Source organism: Schistocerca piceifrons, chromosome 2 (assembly GCF_021461385.2).
Source record: "Schistocerca piceifrons isolate TAMUIC-IGC-003096 chromosome 2, iqSchPice1.1, whole genome shotgun sequence".
Classification (NCBI taxonomy): domain Eukaryota; kingdom Metazoa; phylum Arthropoda; class Insecta; order Orthoptera; family Acrididae; genus Schistocerca; species Schistocerca piceifrons.
In genome coordinates, this window is record NC_060139.1 from 1033500639 (window position 1) to 1033522515 (window position 21877).

Consider the following 21877-nt stretch of genomic DNA (forward strand, 5'->3'; position numbering starts at 1 on the left):
GTAGTTTGCAAAATGAAAGTGGTAGTAGTAATGAGAAAGATATTAGTGATATTAGTAGTAGTAGTAAAATGGAAGAAGAGAGAAACAAAGAGGTCACAAATCTTTTATATAATGACTTGTAAAAACGAGATGAGGAATGACACTGAACTTTTTCTGAAATTATTGAGGAGATGATCAGGCCTACCAAAAATTGTTTGAAGAGTCCAGTAGATATAGGTGTTGAGAAGAAAGTTAATGTTTTCATCATTGGCTAAAAGGTTAGCAACAGGTAATGACAAAGAAATACATTTATGTGTAATACAAAAGAATTAGAAGGAGATATATATAGAGATAGATAGTAATGACTGAACACAGAGTGATTTTATTAGGAATTGTCACATGAAGTAAGTGAAACTGATGATACTAGGACTGGACAACATCCTATGAAAACTGGCATTTATGATGGAGAAAACAAAGCTCTTTTAGACACTGGTAGTGAAACTGATGCAGTTACTCAAAGGTTTTTCAATTATGAACAGGAATATAATGATGTAATGAATGTGTGATTATCTGGACTAAAAATAGTAAATGCAATACATAAATTAAGCGAAGCTGCTAATCTGCAAATACTTCTGTAATTTGAAATTGTAGGCATATGTTTGATGCATTTTTTTATGTTACCAGGGCAAAGTGTAGCAATCAGTTTAGGTGTGGATTGGTTAACAAACTATAGAGGATAGATTAATTGTGGAGACAGTTTTGTTAATATTGGGTATGAAGGATCAAAAGTGAATGTGAATTTTGATGATGTGACACTAGATAATAATAACTTACTGGAACATCTTGAATTAAAAAGGACTGATTGAGTGAAATTGTAAATGAACCTGGCCCGAGATTGTGATAAGGATAAAAGGGGGTTGCAGAAGAGCTTAAAAACCAAATGTCTGAATTTGAAGGATTAAATAACCAACAGAAAGAGGAATTAGAGACGTTTTATGGGAAACATTTTCTGGCAGACAGCCAGACAGACAGAAGTAAGAGTGAATTCAATCTTCCTTTAATAGTTGTGCATAAAAGAACAGTAGTGTAGAAGTTGTCATAGATGCTTGAATGTGAACACAGTAGTGAGGAGAGAGACAAATCCCCCAGAAAATATGGAAGGGATATTACAGAAGTACAACAAGGTGAACTGTATGGCAGTTCTTGATTTAACTGATGAACTGGCAAGTACCAATTACTTAAAAATATCGAAACTGTACATCATTTTTGTAAATGAGAAGTTATACCAGTATACTGTTGTCCCACTAGAGTTTAATATGCGTGTAAGCATCTATGTGACTGCTAGGCCAAGTCATAAGATCAGAGCTAAGCTCCAAAATAATTGGGTATGTAAATGACCAACTAATTAACATTGAATCTTGGTAAGAATATTGTAAACTCTGGACAAGGTATTTTAAACTTTAAGAAAAGAGAGCATGATCACTAGGTTTAGAAAATGTGAAATTTTAGAAAAAAAAGAAAATTTTTGTGCAATATCTCACCGACAACTGGTATTAAAAGTGATCCAAAAAACATAAAGACAATAAAAGAATGTCCATGTCCTAGAAACCAAAAGCAATGTAAATCATTTTAGGTCTGTGCAATTCTTTTTTAGAAATTTTGTGGTTGGACAACTGTTACCTGGACAAAAAATATCAAGAAGCTTTTGATGAACTTAAGGAGGCTTTGAGGGAGAGGAGGCTCTTACACCACCCTGACCTCAGTCAGCCATTTTGTTTAGAAACTGACTCCAGTGGGCACAGCGCTGAAGTGGAATAGTTCCAGTATTATGGGGACGAGTGGAATGAAGATAATAAAACATTATCCTTTTAAACAGGTCATTCACTAGGTGTGAAGAAAAACGTAGTGTGACTGTGTGAGACGTATTGGTGAAAGGGGATTCCAGGAGTTTAGAGGTTATCTATGGAGAAATAAAACAATTATTTACACTGATCACAGAGCCTTTTCATATGATTTATATTAATACATGGATGATTGATGTGGCGAACACTCGTTTTGCAGCAGTTTCAATTTAAAATCATATATGTTAAAGGTACACAAGACATTGTGCCAGATACCTTCCCCAGACTGGCAGTAGGATGGAGTTATAAAGTCGGAAATAAACAATCGTGAGCAGCATGTAAATCTGTTTTACCTCAATGAAGTTCATGGAGAGAAGAATATTGAATAAAACTGCAAAAATCTTTGAGGTTACATCAGAATCATGATGACGTGTGTAAGACGATAAAAAGGAACTTGGGTACGACTGCCAACATATAACAGGATTTATAATTATTTACTGTTTCAACAAACCAATGAAAATGAGGTAAACTGTGGAGTGTATTGGCCCAGTGAGCACATAACTGAAATAGTCGATTATACCCATTTGAATTTTGAGCATGTAGGTGTTAAAAAGAGTGTACAGAAATTAGCACAATCTGTGATTTTTCTTTATAACATGGCAAAGAGGGCAAATAATCCTATTAAAAATGTGATAAATGCCGAGGAGCCAAAGTTACTGTCCATACATGTAGACTTCCTACGCTGAATGATTTCATGGAACTGTTAGCTGAGGATTTCTATGCTCCTTTGCCAAAAACTGAAAAAGGTTTTGCCTGTATTTATGTAATGCTGGAGGTATTTTCCAAATTTATAAAGCTCTAACCTTCTCAAAAGCCAACTGGCGAAGCAATTTTTTTATCATTCAAACAGCTCACTTTTGTGTAATCAATACTTTCTTTGCCAAAATAGCCCAGGAAATTATTCTATAAGACATTGCTGAGTGGAAATTAGCAAGATATGTTTTGGTGTTGATTGTTTCCAAGACTAGCAGTTGTATGAAGAACAAAAGTAAAGGAAAATGTTGGGGCAGCTTACAAGGAATCCCATAAGTATCCGAACACAAATTCAGTCTTTAGGAAGGCTTGCTTGGAAGTATTGTGTTAACAATTATGACGCGAAAAATATTAGCTGCTAAAAACTCACCTTGTGCATCAGGAGGGCGCCAGAAAATAAGTCTGCGAGAGGTGCAGTATAAAACTCCCATGGGATGTATGTATAACAAGTCGTAAAATAAGACATCGTCGATATTCAAGAAATGTTCACAACAAACCATTAACTTGCACGATGAACACCGAATGAAAAATGATGCGCCACAGTAATCCCAAAGGTACGCATCATCAAGACTGAAGACGAACTCCGTGGGAGCTACAAACCTTGCAGAACGTTCAGCTAAGTATCCACTCTTAAATAATGCACATAGAATCAAATTGGTGTCATGGGGAAATGTGATGGCATGCAACCGAATGTGAAACCGTCTGTCATGGAGCTTATCGTGAAACTGGCTATTCTTTAAGGCATAGCTTTAGATAGTGCGATAATATGCCTTGCTTTTCATTTTGACTAAATGCCATCTTCGGCAGCTGTTGTTGCAGATGCAGTGTAGTGTTTGCTTTGTTTATCGTTGACATACTCGTCTTTGTGTCAACACCACTAGCAGTGTAACACTGTTGTGAGTTATTTATATACTGTACTCGCCATTGCATACCTCCAATTCCGACCCTACTGCCGTTATTGTGGTTGCATGCTAAACAATATGTGGGGCGTCAAATGCCGTAAACATCATTTACCTTTTGCGACCTCGCACTCAGGGGGTTCCTTGTCAACAATATGTTTCTTCAAAGTTACGTATTCATCAATATGTAGACCAAAAAACGGTTACAACCATTTTTTGAAGTGTTACTGGTCATTACGCGACCATTACTGGGTGGGAAGGACCAACAGAGATGAGCTAGAAATAATGAGAAGAAAATGATTCCGTCTTATCTCTTATTACTATTATTATTATTATTATTACTATATCCTCAAAGTTGCAGTGGTACATATCAAACATAAATGGCTGACGGTACAAGAGAGGTGTTGTGTCTCATAGACAAGTTTCGTTAATTCATCTACCTGAAGCAACCATTGTTTATCTTTTGAAGTGCTTACAGTTACCTGTTTCGGCGTGTTGTTTGCAGGTGGAGCCACTAAAGACTGGAGACGTATGTTGGACGTGAACGTGCTGGGTCTGAGTATCTGCACCAGGGAGGCCGTGCAGGGCATGCTCAGCAGGGGCGTCGAAGATGGCTTCATCATCCACATCTGCAGGTGAGTGGCTACCACAGTGTGCTTCGAAAATGGAGAGGCATGACCCCCTGACAAAGAAAAGTTTCTGAGAGTAGCACGTTCTTCCACTGCTCAATTTCAGAGTGGGTCGTTTATTTATAAAATGACGATCATGAAGAGTCACTTGTCAGCACTCTGTTACTGAAAGGAGAAAATGGCATACGAAATCGGATGATTTTTTGATGCAACTTCGATACAAATTGTTGTGATAACTCATATGCTTCATTATCGTGCTGCAATATTGTGATTTTACGAGTATGTGAATGCAGTGAAGCAATACAAATGGACTCCAAATGAACATTAATGGATGTTAAATTAGCTGAGCTACGGACGAGATCAGAAGGTATTCCACATGATGCTCCAAGACGTCACTTTACAACTAGTTAACAGGATTGGTGGGCTCCTGTGGTTTGTGCCAAACATGAATGTAATTACCAGTTTGGACCAAGAGCGTTCGTGGCTCGCGTGATAAAGAGTGCTCGTAGACGAAGTAATTGGTGTTGGACGGGGCCCACACCTGCACAGACGCACGAAACGAGACAACGATGGTGGCTGGATTCCATTGTAAGCGACCAGCACAGTGTAGGTGAGATGTAGTTCAACAGCTGAAGTCTACGCACAAACACATATCTTGCGTAACTTATAAGCGATAGCTGGCGATTCTGCGAAGGATTGTGTTAAGAAGTTATGTCAGTACATTGAACAATTCAACAAATACAGATGTTAGAAGTCTAAGTGCCTCGCAATAACTGTCAAAAAGAAGTAGTCATATACGTAAGTGTAGCAGAAGGGAGCAGGCACGGAGTGGTGAGGTGGTGTCATTTAATTCTTATGTAATCATTCATTGCGATAAAGTTATATTACACACCGTTTCAAAACACAATAAAGAAATTATGAAAACTGATAGGATGAGAGCTGTAAACATTTGTATAAAATATCAAAAACTCTATCCCGAACCACTGACCTGATCAGTCAAGTAATTTTCGTTACAAAGTAAAATTTCTACACTCTAGTCTGAAGTAAGTTAAAGAAATTAATGTGGCCAACCACTGAGTAGAATTTAAGGCCACAGTATGGAAAATTAATAAACCATCAATATCGCGTAATGTTTTTTCAAAAGAGAATGAAATAAATTATTCTGATAGTTGGAAATGAAAACGTTTTGTTAAAAATTCTCTTTTAAGTTGGTTAAAATCCACGGCTAATTGTTACTCAGGACGCTATCGCCAGAAATATCATACGTTTTCCAACGTGAAGACATCTGTCTTACTCACGATGGTTTTTAAAAAAATCTTTTATGTTACGCTATAAACCAGTAAAATAAACTGCTTAATTCTTTCTTTTTCTCTGAGGCTTGCTGCTCCAGTATAGCTGCCTATGTGCAACGGCAGCATATACATTTTAAAAAATTATTATTCACTAAACTGTACCTCTGACCTAAAAAATGAAATGGAAAATATTACAAGACGCCGTTCTGTATTTGTTAAGATTATTAACTTTAATACTTCTTGCAAGAAATGACTATTAAAAGTGTTTTTGTTATTTTATCATTAATGGCGTCGCTACAACAATTAACTTACACAAAATGGTCAGGGAAACATATAATTATTACGTAAATAAATCATGGGTCAGAGAAGGTACTATTTGCTACCAACAAAAAACACATTCTACCATAAATGACTGCAGACGTATTTGACAAAATTGATAATAACGCTACAAATAATTATATTACTCATTTACAGACCATGATCTCTATGCGACCGTCAGATAGGACATCAGAGCCAACGAGACCAGGAAGACAAAGAAGAAGACAAAGAAACAAGCGTCCTTTTCTTATATACTAACTATACAGAGATAGTAATTATTGCATATCTAAGGGCGCAGAAAGCGCTTCCATTGTTGATGAATATCGTTAAGTTAATTTACATTACTTTTTTCCGGAGGCTATGCCATATCAGTACAGCCTGAAATTCAGTATGTTTCTATAAAGCCAATTTTAGTTAACTGTGACTGTAGTTACATAAAATGTGTAGATTTTACAGTTTCTTTTTATGAAAGCATGCACTAGTAATAATACAAGAACGTGTGTTCCACTGTACCAAATTTAAATTTCCACACTTGGCTTAAAACTCAGCAACCTATTCTGAGAGTAGCTCACAATAACTTACACAACCTGTAGCAAATGCCTGCTCCTCGACGCCTAATCTTCATGCTTAAAGATAACAGTAAGACTGCAGCTCGCAGCACACAGGAAATAATTCATGATCAGAATTACGTAATTACAAGTGAAGCAACACGCAAGAGAGTAAATTAAGTTAACAATGAATTACTCAGTTCATGCAGATGGTGTCATATTCAGCTAGTAATAGTACAAGAGTCACAGTCTGTCAAAATGGCCACCGTCATGCGAGTCTGCCACTTCCAATAACTCAGGGTGAATTTGCAAAATTTTGAACAGAGCGAACAAGTATACAACAAATTTTTGTAACATAAGCGGCCAATTGTACGCAAAACACACAAAGTATATCTCTTACAGGGTTAAAGACGAATCTTTATTATTCGATTTCTGTATTCACAACAGTTCAGTTCATACTATAACAACAAATAAAATGACCGACAGCGAGGTTACTTAAGGTTAAGCACTACTTAAAACATTGCACGTGACTTATGTTTCTGAGGTTTCAGACGATAAACACTCTTTGGCCAGAGCACTAAGACCTAGTCTACCAGTATACAGCAATTTCTCACTGGTTTTTGGTGGACTTATATATTGCAGAACACAGTTTGAATATTACAGTTTCCTCTAACTGTAACTATAACAACACTGTGGCGACAGACTGTCAGATCCAAGAAGTACAACCATGATGTCTGCTGGCGCTTGGTTCAATAACGAGTCAACCAAAGCGAAACGAGTCTGACAACTTGCTGCCAGAAGCAAATCTTGTAAAACAAGGAAGGTGTGAAAGAAGTAGTATTCCTTACTACGACGTGAACAGTGTAAGATAAAGAATGTGTGCTAAGTGAAAATTATGTGGCAGTCTCTAAATATAAAATTTACATTCCCATCGTCCACCCCTTTTCTGAAGCAGTGCAGTCTTGGGAAGTACTTGTACCAATGTATCCTCCTCCTCCTTTATTCTCTATATTTAAAGATTGTGTAACCCCCTAAAGTACATCTAATGAGATTTGTGCTCACTAATTTACCTCTCCCAAAGCAAAAGTAGCTGAAATCAATTGTTTGACCAGCTCCATAATATGTTACCTCCAGCTTAAATTTCGTCAGTATGTATAATGACACATACCTGGCCATGAACGACTTTCCCTGGAGCTGTAGTGTGCGAAGGCAGTGCTGGCGTACTGTGCAGACACCAAAGAGAATGCAGGAAGTGCACAGGTCAGCGGCCAACCATCAACTGAGGGGGTTGTAGCGGTGACTTAAAATCATCAGAACGGGCTCTCACTTTCGATTAAGGAAGGACTAGGCCCAAGTTTGCACATATAATAAATTTTATTATAGTGTAGTTCCTCAGCAGATGTTCACACTCCTTGGTGCTCAAAAAATATACTGTACAATTTACATTCATTACACTCTTTATCCTTTTGCAAACAAATTCTTAAATAAATACGATCACTATCAAAATATCTTCAAACCATTTCAGTAACAGCAAAAATTTAAGCAAAGGCTTTCTTCGAAGTGAACTCAGAAAGAAACTCGCCTACCAACCAGGCTGAAGTTTACCTTTCCCTTAAATAAAAAATACTAAAAAACTCAACGTTAAAAAGACACAAGCATAATTGCATTAAAAAAATATTTACCCAATTAATAAAATTATTGAACATTCAACATTATCTTAGCAAACCTTGAACAAAGCAAAATTTCTGCAAGTCTAATTAACACACATTTAAGCATAAGCTACTCACACAACTATAGCTCAATAAGAGTGCTAAATTACAGGAAGAAAATACAATTTAGAATTTTACAGTCCTGCTCTGGACACATGCCCTTCTTCCTCTCCAAACGGACCCACACGACCCCCGTACTCCTCCGGGCCAAGGTACACAAATATTGAAACCAGAACAAGAAAGCCTTCTGGAACACACAGAAATCTGCTATTAGAAACATTTCTACCCATGGCCTTATACACACGTTGCAGTCTTTAACATGCAAATAAAACACAATAAAATAGTTGCCATATAATTAAGAAAACAACCCCGCAACTTAATTACGAGTAAAAAACCTTAACAATTACACATCTCTCTTTAATGAAAAGAACATTCACTGATATACACATACGAAAACCAAAATGCCTCTTTCGCAACCAATTAGCATGTTCCGGCTTAGTCGAATATTAATTAACGACAAGTAGGTAATGAGCAGCATCAGTATCATAATCTGAATATGAACTGAGAAAGTTTTTATACGACGAAAGAACCTGCGCGATTCTTTAATTTTTGGGATAACCACAGTTGTCGTTGGAACGATGCTCACTAGATAGATTATCGGTAAGACAAACTCCAGCAGATGGAAACGGAGCCCCATAACCGACGTCTGAGGCCCGGAGAGCAGATCAAGGTCCGGCGTTAACACCGAGGCAGTCCAGCCGTCACTCCCTCTCTCGCACACTGTGCTCCAGCCCCAGCGCACCACAGTTGCGCCTCCTGGTCGCTCAGTACCGTCAGCCCCCCTGCTTGCTTCGGAAATGCGCAATATACCCAGCCAGCGCTGAGACAAAATCGATAGTGGCTAGCTTACATAGTCTTTGAACCAGAGGAGATAGATTCTATTACCTCGATGTGAAGACATCAGGGGCCTCCCCTTCGGAGCAACAGGATGGACTCTTCCAGCTCTCAGAACGAGAATGCGTTTCTGCACAATAGTGTTCTGTCGTAGAGCTCGAGCTCTATTTCAAACAGCTACGGTAACTGAGAAACAGATGTGCTAACTCGTCTCTATAGGCAGTAGAAGGTTAGACGTTCTGTGCAGCATAGGGGCATCAGCCATCAGGATCCCATGAAAATGTTGGCTTTTGTGATGCCAATTGCACCCATCTGACATGCACCATTACTCACTTTTCAAACTGTTTCGCCACCTAAATGTAAGTAGTCTGGTCTCTCTTCACTAGATGTGAACGTGCAAATGAGACAGCTCTGTGCTTGACGAGTCACTGAATTGTTTGCTCATTTGGTGATCGTCCTTCACTATAAATTTTGTCTCACTATTCGCGAAATAATATTATTTTCTGTCATCGGCATTTCTGGTACTGTGAGAGCTGAGTCTCTCCTGGCGTATGCAATGTTCAAACACTAACGGGAATATCGCCACGTGACGTCATCGGCAACCACCGATATTTCGACAGGTGACTACCCTGTTATTTTCACGGCAGAACTTCAGCAGGTAAGTGCTGTGCAAGTGAATCTGAAAAATACGCTTATAACACCTGAGAAAATCGGCTATTGTATAGCGTCATATTGGCACCGGTCGGGCAATGAAATTTAACAACACGGAAATTCTGGCGTGCACTTCTAGCGATTGGGACAATGTTATTAAGGAAGCAGCTGAGCCGGCCGGAGTGGCCGAGCGGTTCTAAGCGCTACAGTCTGGAACCGCGCGACTGCTACGGTCGCAGGTTCGAATCCTGCCTCGGGCATGGATGTTTGTGATGTCCGTAGGTTAGTTAGGTTTAAGTAGTTCTACGTTCTAGGGGACTGATGACCGCAGCAGTTAAGTCCCATAGTGCTCAGAGCCATTTTAACCATTTGAAGCAGCTGAAAGTAAATTAACAAGTAATCTTGTAAATAGAGATGGCGGTTTTTGCTTCAGTTCTGTGTAGAATCCTGATCTCTCCCTCGCCAAAAACTAGAAGGTCAGAGTTAATGCTATCCCACCTGTTGTTTAGTAATTTTCTCTATAGGTAACTTCCGGCGTCGGCCAACTTTTGTTGTGTGGTGGTGCTAGTGTTTACAGTGTATGTGTGTGTGTGTGTGTGTGTGTGTGTGTGTTTTTTTTTTATCTTTCCGGAACTGGTCTGCAAATCGAGGTTTTAATTTCACTTGCACGGCACTTACTTGCTGCCGCTTTTCCTGAAATTGACAAGTAGGTTGCCTGTTGAAACGTGAGACTATCTACGGTTGTCGACAACATCATCCGGCTGCATTCCCAAAAGTTATTTGAACATTCCTGACAATGTTCGTCAGACTACAACCTGGGGGAAGTATTCGCTTTCTATTTATAACCTATATCTCACTTCGGTACAGCAGTGCTGAGTCAGCAACACCCTTATCACATTTTAAACTAGTTTCTGACTTATTTTGTATGTATTTTCTTTTGTGTGTCTTTATCTTCAAAGACGTTGCAGTCGATACAATTAACATGTTTCACTTATTGTGATATTATTGACGACAATTTTATCTCCAACAGGATTTTCCTCTCTGAAAAGAACTGTTTTTTTATTAAGTCAGTTATTATTATTTTCGATACAAGTAGATCTTCATGTATTGTAATCATCGATGGATAGCCATCTACTTGAAAAAAGTTATTTCAGCACTGAGAAACCAGTCAGTATTAAATACGAGTACATCAGGTCACTTGAACTCAAACGAAAAACTTTCTGAGGTTGTACAAGGATATTTTCTGAGTTGTTTGGTATAAGGGACCCATGTTGTCCTGTGGCTCATTACAGAGTAGTAATGCACTTTATTCGGTTTTTCACGAAAACTACCTTGGTTTCCGTGAAATAGTTGCACAAAGGTGTAAAATCTATAATACGCACTCACCAAAACATATAGTAAAAGAACACAGAGGGAGGTAACAATGCTCAGATAAAGGAAAAATTACTGTGGGGGGGTTTTGTGGCTGCGGGAACAACTACCCTACCGTGGTTGTGCCGCTCTTCCGTTACACTAGGTGATATCGGCCAATACTTCATCATTAAACCCATTCATACAGCTGTGTAACACTGTTAACGGGCAACTAATATGTTTTCGCCTTTCGGCTGATGTTTTCAGTGGAATTAAATAAAACCTAATAACAGGGACTAAAATATCAAAATAAATCCAATTGCTATGTAACGAGCCACCGCCGACAACGAAACCCTCGTATCAACAAACAATAAAGATCCCAGAATAACCTGCGACATTTTGTCGATGGAGTTCTGTATCACTGTCTAAAATCGCATTTGCATAACTTATCGTCAGTATATTGTGTACAGGATGTATATACATGCAGATATTTTATAAGCGGTATCAGAGTGTTGGCTGTTCTTCCTCTGCATTGAACAGAATTCTCACAAACACGTCACAAATGTTGCGATTTAATGTTTTCTACATTGTCGTAACTGCACCAGTAAGTGGACTACAGTTGTCGGTATAGCTAACCTATTTGGGTCCACGTGTGCGCAATTCAATACCTGACCGGCTGGGAAAATCAGCAAACCAGTATTTAATAGTATTAGTTGAAAAAAGTCTTGCTTGCGATTTTAGTTTTTTTTTTATTTATCAACTACGCGTTTCACCTTATTTAGGCATCTTTAGGATGATCTTAATTTGATTTTTCTTAGGACGATCCTTTAGAGATAGTGGCTTAAAGAATCGTCGAGTACATCAGGCCAACAGCGCCTTCGTTAACAGTAAATACTTTCTAAATGGACGTGAGATACTCCAAGACCTGCATAACGCGTACACGTCCACAGGAGCAAATAATACACTACTGGCCATTAAAATTGCTACACCAAGAAGAAATAAAGATGATAAATGGGTATTCATTGGACAAATATATTATACTGGAACTGACATGTGATTACATTTTCACGCATTTTGGGTGCATAGATCCTGAGAAATCAGTACCCAGAACAACCACCTCTGGCCGTAATAACGGCCTTGATACGCCTGGGCATTCAGGCAGAGCTTGGATGGCGCGTGCAGTTACAGCTGCCCATGCAGCGTCAACACGGTACCACAGTTCATCAAGAGTAGTGACTGGCGTATTGTGACGAGCCAGTTGCTCGGCCACCATTGACCAGACGTTTTCAGTTGGTGAGAGATCTGGAGAATGTGCTGGCCAGGGCAGCAGTCGAACATTTTCTGCATCCAGAAAGGCACGTACAGGACCTGCAACATGCGGTCGTACATTATCCTGCTGAAATGTAGGGTTTCGCAGGGATCGAATGAAGGGAAGATCCACGGGTCGTAACACATCGGAAATGTAACGTCCACTGTTCAAAGTCCCGTCAATGCGAACAAGAGGTGACTGAGACGCGTAACCAATGGCACCCCATATCATCACGCCGGGTGATACGCCAGTATGACGATGATGAATACACGCTCCCAATGTGCGTTCACCACGATGTCGCCAAACACGGATGCGACCACCGTGATGGTGTAAAGAGAACCTGGATTCATCCGAAAAAATGACGTTTTGCCATTCGTGCAACCAGGTTCGTCGTTGTGTACACCATCGCAGGCGCTCCTGTCTGTGATGCAGCGTCAAGGGAAACCGTAGCCATGGTCTCCGAGCTGAATGTCCATGCTGCTGCAAACGTCGTCTAACTGTTCGTGCACATGGTTGTTGCCTTTCAAACGTCCCCATCTGTTGACTCAGAGATAGAGACGTGGTTGCACGATCCATTACAGCCATGCGGATAAGATGCCTGTCATCTCGACTGCTACTGATACGAGGCCGTCGGGATCCAGCACGGCGTTCCGTATTACCCTCCTGAACCCACCGATTCCATATTCTGCTAACAGTCATTGGATCTCGACCAACGCGAGCAGCAATGTCGTGATACGATAAACCGCAATCGCGATAGTCTACAATCCGACCTTTATCAAAGTCGGAGATGTGATGGTTCGCATTTATCCCCCTTACACGAGGCATCACAACAACGTTTCACCAGGCAACGCCGGTCAACTGCTGTTTGGGTATGAGAAATCGGATGGAAACTTTCCTCATGTCAGTACGTTGTGGGTGTCGCCACCGGCGCCAACCTTGTGTGAATGCTCTGAAAAGCTAATCATTTGCATATCACAGCATCTTCTTCCCGTGGGTTAAATTCCGCGTTTGTAGCACGTCATCTTCGTGGTGTAGCAATTTTAATGCCCAGTAGTGTAGAATAAGTTGGGGCTTAAGTAGTTAGCATAGTACACCACAGCGTCGTGTGCTAGTACTGACGCCTCTAAAGCATCGTCCTAAGAAATACAAATTTAAGATCAGCCTGAAGATGCCCAAATAAGGTGAAACGCATAGTTGATAAATAAAAATCTAAAATGGCAACCAAGACTGTTTTCAACTAATACCATTAATGAATAGTTTGCTCCTTCCACATATACTTGGAAGTACTAACTAACGCAAAAACATACCACTCCTAAGAGCTATAAATATTGGTCTGCACTTCAAGTAAATACTGGTGTAATGTTTTTTCAATACACTGTCCTCTGTCACCAATAAAAATGTCTGCACTTATACCCATTACACCCTCTGTATTAAATAATTTTGTGATTAAATTACATCTCCTCTCACACCGTTGAAGACTAGTATTTTTTTGTCTGTATGTTTTGTATAAACTTTTGTACTATAATAAACATTTATCGATTAACTGAGATGCTGAGGTTACCTGCTGTGTTTCAGCGTATCACTTCCAAAAATATTGCGATAATACACGACAAACAAAGAGATGTCATTCACCAGTTCTTCAAATGTTACAAAATTTTGATTTATTGTTCACCTAGTACACTTAATGCATGCAGCGTGATTCATCTGCTCCTACCGATGTCGTTTTATGCAGCCCGTAATGTTATATCTGGCCATCAAAAACCATGTACGAGATTTCCACACTCTCTCTCTCGCTACGCGCAAGTTATTAGTCCTACAGAAAAGTCTGCAGCTCGTGGTCGTGCGGTAGCATTCTCGCTTCCCACGCACGGGTTCCCCGGTTCGATTCCCGGCTGGGTCAGGGATTTTCTCTTCCTCGTGATGACTGGGTGTTGTGTGATGTCCTTAGGTTAGTTAGGTTTAAGTAGTTCTAAGTTCTAGGGGACTGATGACCACGGATGTTAAGTCTCATAGTGCTCAGAGCCTACAGAAAAAATAAACGGGACTTTTTTTGTAAGTAATTTAATGCAGCTTGATTTTGTAGTGGGATACGTTTTCGCTGGGCGCTAGGATATTAGTACTACTCAAAAAACCATACAAAAGTGACCTTCAAACGCACCTTCGACTCCACACTCATCCCTCACCAGTGAGGATTCTTAGTACGTTGTTCGTGGCACTCCCTGCTACCACTGTACAAAAATTTCCGACCACGCGAATTACTCGTATATTCGAACTTTTTTTGTCCGCCCCGATAGCTGAGTGGTCAGCGCGGCGGCCTGTCACGCCAAGGGGTCCGGGTTCGATTCCCGGCTGGGTCGGAGATTTTCTCCGCTCAGGGAGTGTGTGTTGTGTTGTCCTCATTATCATTTCATCACCAGAGGAAGGCAACGGGAAACCACCACTGGAATCACTTCCCTAGACCCTCATGCGGTGAACCTCTCTGACGAGGCTTCCCCCATGACAAGACCTGCCGTAAGGCAGAACACGAAGTTAAAAAACAAAAGTTTGACCTTTTTTGGTCTCAACTGATTAGGCTATTGCGCCGCCAGCATATTTGGCAATTTCTTTAACAATATTAATTTAAACGTGCCCCTAAGTGTAATGAAGAGAACAACGACTTTTGTAGAGTTACGCTAAATCGATTTACTGTAGCTATTCGATCCAAACTTAACGCTTACTAGCACAGTATTTTCGAAGTCAGAAGCACTAACAAATACAACGATGAAATAGGTCATTTTCTACTGTTAAATTTCATAAAAATTTTATGCAAAATTTACACAAAAGTCAATTTTACAGTTTGTAAGTGCACGGCTAAGCCTGTGGCGTAACAAGGGCAGTCAGTGAAGACCAAAAATGTTCGAATGTGGGAAATAATTCACGCAGTAGAAAATTTTTGCAAAGCGGTAGGAGGGAGTTCCATGAGCAACAAACTACAAATCCTGACCAGTAGCGGCTGAATGTGGGAGGAGAGGTGCGTATGATGGTCACTTTTGTACATTGTCGCTTCTGGCGAAAGCGTATCCCAGTAGAAAATTTAATCATTACATAAAATTTCCTACAAAGACACCCAGTTCATTTTTCTGCAGACCTAATAGCTTCCGCGTAGTGAGCCAGAGGATACAAAAATCTGACGCGTGGTTCTTGAAGGCGAGATGTAACACTGCGGGTTGCATAGAAACGACATCGGTAGGGGCAGCTGAATCACGCTGTGCAGATAACAATACGTTACAACAACTGTTATATTACGCTCCAATAAACTGGTTTTTTTTCAAAGTTTTGTGTAGCTATGTTCTATAAATTTAAAGTGTTTGTCAGAGTGTCTTTTCGTTTTCTAGCCTCGCCGCTTACATCCCACCACACGACCCCGAATACGCGATGTACTTCGGCAGCAAGACGGCTGTCAGGGTGCTGCTTGATGGACTGAGGAAGGACTTGCTCGCCCGGAACAGCCGCATCCGTGTTGGAGTAAGTCCTCAAACCAGCCTCCAGATCACAAGCTAAAAGGAGAAAGGAGCCCTCTGGCGCTAGTGTCATTTTCGTGGCCACACTTGTTTACCTGCGAGGTTCATTACTCTCTCAGCTACTGTTCTTCCTGCCGCTATGCGTTTATTTCCATTTTCTTTCGAAAAGAGGTATAACAATAGTATTCCTCCATTCACCAGGTACTTTCCTCTGTAATAAACATCCTCTTGTTCAGAAACAAACCACCATGTTTTACGCGGTGAATGAAAGAAAACTGGCCCGGAATTTTTTTTTTTTATAAAGCTGACGTGGAACTGATCAATGTTAACGGATAGGAGAATTTTCCATCACAGAAAATTCTGAAAACCGTGATTTCGATACATCATGTAACACGCCTGCACTTAACGCATCTACCTGTTCGCTCTATCCCGAAAACTTCGCTGTGTCAGTACGTTTAACCTTAGAACACTAAAGGAGGGGAAAAAATGTTAAATTGTTACTAAACCATCGTCAGTTTTACTACTCTATATTTTATTCAAAGTAATTCACAATTTATAGTTTATGCGCTAGTTAATTGCGACTATGACTCTAAGACAAAAAAAACGACACACCACGAACAAATTATCCAAATTGCTCACAAACTGAATACCGATATTCATACAGTTATCAACGAAAAGTGCAAAATTGTAAACTTTGACAGCTGCTGGATGAATATGTGACGTCGCAGCGCAATTTCACAGCGCAGCTGAGAAGAGAGATATCTATACCAGGACGTAAAATCTTCACGAATTTCATTCCATGTATCAGCTGCACAGACGTGTGAACAATACATACAGATGACAGCATTTAAGAGAGGACGTTGCAGTAATCGGCGAAGGGCTCGACATTTGAACAGGAGCGTCGGCATTACTTGACGAATGGATGAATCACGGCCGAACACAGCGTCAAGAAGGTAGCGGTCGACCGGGAGGGACGACAGAACCTGAACTCCGAGCAATCGTCAGAGAGGTACTCAGAGTCCCGGATCCGTCATTGCCATCGATCTGACGTGAAACTTGCGCTTCAGTGGCGGTAAGGGCTCACAGAAAGGAGGCTGAGTTCACGGCGCCCCATGTGCCAGCTGCTTTTATACCGTTTGCAGCGGTGTCTGGGGCCCATTTGACCTGGAGTCTCACTGACTGGAGTACAGTTGTCTTGACTGATGAGTCCCGCTTCGAACGGAGCCCCGACAACCAGCGGGGATGTGACTGGAGACATGCAAACTCGTTCATCTTTGGGAACTAGTTCACTGGTGATCGCTCTTTTTTGGGAACCGTTCATTTTTACTCGTTTACCATTCATTTGTGCTTGGTATACGGTTCTTATGAAAAACTGAAAATTATTAGCCTAGATGACTGAAGATGGAAGGCGCCAAGAGAGGCACTTGTCTCTGCCCTGGAGTACAGAGATTTCATTCATAACAGAATTCTCACACGCTTGTAATTTTCGTGATTCCGCAAAACCTCTCGTTTAGCCAACTATAGCGTTATGTGGCTGATCGCAGTGAAATAATGTTAAGGTGGCGCACGAAAAACCAGTCCCGGGTACAGACTGCTCGCCAATTACGCAGGATTTGTTGACCGCTACGAGCAGAGTAGATAAACATGTAATAATTAGTCAGTGAAGAGATAACAAATAAGGTAATGCAAACAACAACTTCGAAACAATAGATGACGATTGGTAGGCGACAATGAGCGGTCTAGTACTGAAATAATATTGTAGCACTTATAATATTCTCTTTACAAAATGTGACACCAGATAATCGATTATGAAACGCGGACTTCATTCGGTTGCAAGTCGGTCTGCCTTCCATAACAATGAACATGCTCTTTTACTTTGGATCAAAAACAGACGTAAAATAGCCACTCGTGTATGCCGTGCGACTTCCTTTGCATGTGTAATAAGATAAAAAATCTTGCCTTTTTACAAGTATTTCTTCTGCTGTTTATCGAAGTAGTGAAGTGAGCTGATATGCCGTTTTGTTACCTGAAAAAATGTATTACATACCACCTAATTTTATGTAACTTACGTTATTATAAAATACATTATAATTACCGATAATGGCTGTTGAATAGAATACGAAAAGAACCAGAAGTTCAAAGTTCAAAAAAAGGTTTGAAACAGATCTAGTATGGGCACGCGCAGCGAACGAAACGAACGACTCTATACTTAACTAACTATGAGCAGTCGGGATTGGAACTGCGACGAGTGGCCACGCGAAGACGGGTCCGGCCGAGCGAGACGGAGACAGATGGGAACGGGACCGAGGCTGGAACGAGACCGGCCGACGTGTAGTTGCGGGAACGAGACCGACCGTTTCCCGCTCCCGGAAACTATAAGCAGAAAGCCACGAACGAAGTGAACTATGAAAGACCGTTCCTTAGAATTCGTTCATCGCTCGTTCCGTTCATCTTGATGAACAATTCCTTTTGACCCGTTAGTTCACGAACGACCCATATCTACTGGAGACGCCGTGGACAGCGATGGAATACCAGCCTGACTATCGCTCACCATGCGGCCTGACAGCCAGGAGTGTTAGTCTGTGGTGCCATTTCATACCATAGCAGGACCCCTTTGATTGTCATCCGGTGCATCCTTTCAGCACGGGGGTATGACGGCGATATTCTACGCCCCGTTTCGTTGCCATCCATGGCAAGCCATCCTGGGCTTAAATTTCAGCAAGATAACGCCCTGCCGCACACGGGACAGTTTCTGCTGCTTGTCTTCGTGCTTACCAAATTCTGCCTTGGCCAGCAATGTGGCCTGGTCTCTCTCCAATTGAGAACGCTGGGAGCATTATTGGCAGAGCCCGCCAACCAGCTCCGGATTTTGACGATCTAATTCATCTATTGGGCACAATTTGGAACTATATCCCTCAAGAGGATATCCAACGGATCTGTCAATCAACACCAAGCCGAATAGCTGATTTTATATGGACCAGAAGTGGATTAACGCGTTATTGGCTGGCTCAGTTCGTGAAGCTCTTTCTTTTGAATAAATCATCCAATTTTTTTTGGAAACTGTTAACATTTATCTGTCTATATATGTATAACGCATTCGCCGATTTCCGTCCAATTCGGATAGTTCCTTCGTGGTGCGTCGTTTTTTTCCCTTAGGGTGTGAGGTCTCCAATGGTATGTCATGTACAGAATAAGTACAGACTGTGCTATTTTGCACCCTTTACTTGCAATACCAGGTCGGCGGGGACCGCGAATTGGTACCAGCTGCAATTGAAAATTTTAGGAGGGTTTAATAATCTAGGGCCAAGTGGGAGAGATAGGAACAGATGGGTGAATGCAACAGAAAATGGTGCTGACAGCAAAACAGCGCATGCCGATCGTCGAGTGTTATGCGAAGCACAATTCCTGGCAAACGATTGCAGAACTGTTTGTGCAAGAGTTGAAGACTGGAAGTGTTTGCACGGAGCTTCAGCAAAAGTCTATAATTCAGAAGTTAACGAAATAATGGCGAGGACGGACCTTGCAGTGAATAAAAACCGTAACTATCTGTAAAGGGTTCGAACATCAAAAACCATTGCTCCAGACTTTTCTTCGTTCGAACAAAGCCCGGTGAAATCTGAACACCTTCTATCTGCGCAAGTGGGAATTAAAAGATCGTCTCATTGAAACATTATCAAAACGGACCTGCAGTATTGTCCTTACAGAGATGTACTGTTGCGCATGATTTAAATTGTTCAGACGAAACTTTGCATCTCTTTAAAGTCAGTACCGCCATTAGACTATTGTTTACTTACAGTGTTGCATTTACACTTACAAAATTATGGTTTCGGCTTCAGAGTGCCATTATCAAGCGTTTTAAGTGTTATAAATTGCCTAAGATGGCATACTGCCGTATTAAAATACACTATTAGACATAATGTTTAAGAGCCGATATTTCTGGCAGAGACTACTGCTTTGTTTCATTACTGAGTACACCATCTTGACTCAAGTCTATACGTCTAATAGTGTATTTTAATACGACAGTACGCCATCTTAGGCAATTTATAACACTTAAAACACTTGATAATGGCACTTTGAAGCGGAAATCATGATTATGTAAGTGTAAATGTAACACTGTGAATAAACAACAGTCTAATGGCGGTACTGACTTTACAGAAATATATTATGACTGTGGCCACGCATTATGAAAAAAAAATTATGAAACTTTGCATGTTGAGTGCTCCTCAGATGAGGCTCTTTTATGGCTCTTATTTACAGGCATCCAAGGATGGGACATGGATATCCTCTTGGAAACTGCGCTGTCTGTAGTGTGTTAAGGCTGAGAGAGAGATGAAAAAACAAAAAATGTACTTGTTGCTTCGAATTCGTGTTCTCTCTACAATCAAAACCTAATTGGCGAGCCGGGCGGTGTGGCCGTGCGGTTAAAGGCGCTTCAGTCTGGAACCGCGTGACCGCTACGGTCGCAGGTTCGAATCCCGCTTCGGGCATGGATGTGTGTGATGTCCTTAAGTTAGTTAGGTTTAAGTAGTTCTAAGTTCTAGGGGACTGATGACCACAGAAGTTAAGTCCCATAGTGCTCAGAGCCATTTGAACCATTTGAACCTAATTGGCGAACAGCAGCTCAAATGTTCAAATGTGTGTGAATTCCTAAGGGACCAAACTGCTGGCTCATCGGTCGCTAGACTGGCACACTACTTAAATTAACCTATGCTAAGGACAACACACACACCCATGCCCGAGGGAGGAGTCGAACCTCTGACGGGAGAGGCCGTGCAATCCGTGACATGGCGCCCTAAACCGCGCGGCCACTCCGCGCGGCGTACAGCAGCTGTTTTGTGCGGTGTTGCGAATTGAGTTGTGTGAGGTTCGTCTGACTGTTTCTTTCTATTCAGTATATTTCACTGGCAGAAGAAAGGCGAGGGGGAGGACATCCGAGGATGTGAGCTATGCGAGATATGTACGTGGGCAGCGCGTTGCACTGAGAGGACCGGCTTGTGAATATTGCAACAATGTCAGGGAAAACTTCGATCGAGAGAAAGACACTGATGGGCACTTGCTGCCTCTTATTTCAGTTATAGACAGTACCGTGGGCACGTTAAAAATTCATAAAACCACTGTCCTGAAAATGGGGAAGAGAAGCTACGAAGTAGAAAAAAATGAAGCTGGACTGTCACTTCCAAGCACTCCAGGAAAGAAGAAGCAATTCGAGAATTGTGGGTATTATAGCGACGATTTTCAGGGATATCCAGTACGATTTGTGTTTAATTATTATTCGAAAAAGGCTAGTCCAACTCTCGATAAATTAAAGGCTTCTGCAAGCGGCGACTGTTGTGGGAGCAGTTGTGGAAACGGTTCTGTCTCAGGAATCACTCCCCCAGTTCGCTCCGTGCCACTTTCCCCTGGAATGATGGTGCTGACCTGTCGTCACCGGTACGCACAGCGAAATAAGATACAGACTTATTTATTTCCATAATTACGATCAGTGTCTTGACTCGCTGTTGATATCGGCTGTGGATGCCAGTCGATGATTCGGGTCGTAAGCGGCCTTCAGCCCGTTCAAGGCAGTTGATGCCGCGTTTTCCGTTCCTGGCTGGATCCCATTATAGAGCTTCGCCTTCCGCCGGTGTAGCTCCGGCTTTGGCCGTATCGCGATGCCGGGGCAGTGGGTGAAGGTGGCGCGTGTGTGTACTTAATCACAGATTGACTTGGGAGGTGCTCTGTCCCCACTTGCTCGCCGTCTTTCATGTGCTGAACCGCGATGAAGGTTGCCGTGTAGCCACGTACCACGGAGATCTTGGCCTGCCGTTCACATAAGCCATGTTCAGTCAGCCGAAGTATCAGGAAAACTGGAGTCCTGATTGTATCGTCTCTCTCTCTATTCTTTGCTATTAAAGTGTTTTGATTTTGATGTAAGACGTAGTCGCCGGCCGGGGTGGCCGAGCGGTTCTAGGCGCTTCAGTCTGGAACCGCGAGACCGCTACGGTCGCAGGTTCGAATCCTGCCTCGGGCATGGATGTGTGTGATGTCGTTAGGTTAGTTAAGTTTAAGTAATTCTACTACGTTCTAGGGGACTGATGACCTCAGAATTTAAGTCCCATAGTGCTCAGAGCCATTTGAGCCATTTAACACGTGGTCGGAATTGCTG

The 21877-nt window shown here is 41.4% G+C and overlaps 1 protein-coding gene across 1 annotated transcript in view; it reads left to right on the plus strand.

Moving 5' to 3' along the window:
* LOC124777200 (dehydrogenase/reductase SDR family member 11-like) overlaps positions 1–21877 on the plus strand; it is a 128053-nt gene that overhangs the window by 37867 nt on the left and 68309 nt on the right. The window contains exons 3-4 of the mRNA XM_047252515.1: positions 4038–4167; positions 15607–15736. Of these exons, the coding sequence (XP_047108471.1) occupies positions 4038–4167; positions 15607–15736 (260 nt within the window). The remainder of the gene's footprint in view (positions 1–4037; positions 4168–15606; positions 15737–21877) is intronic.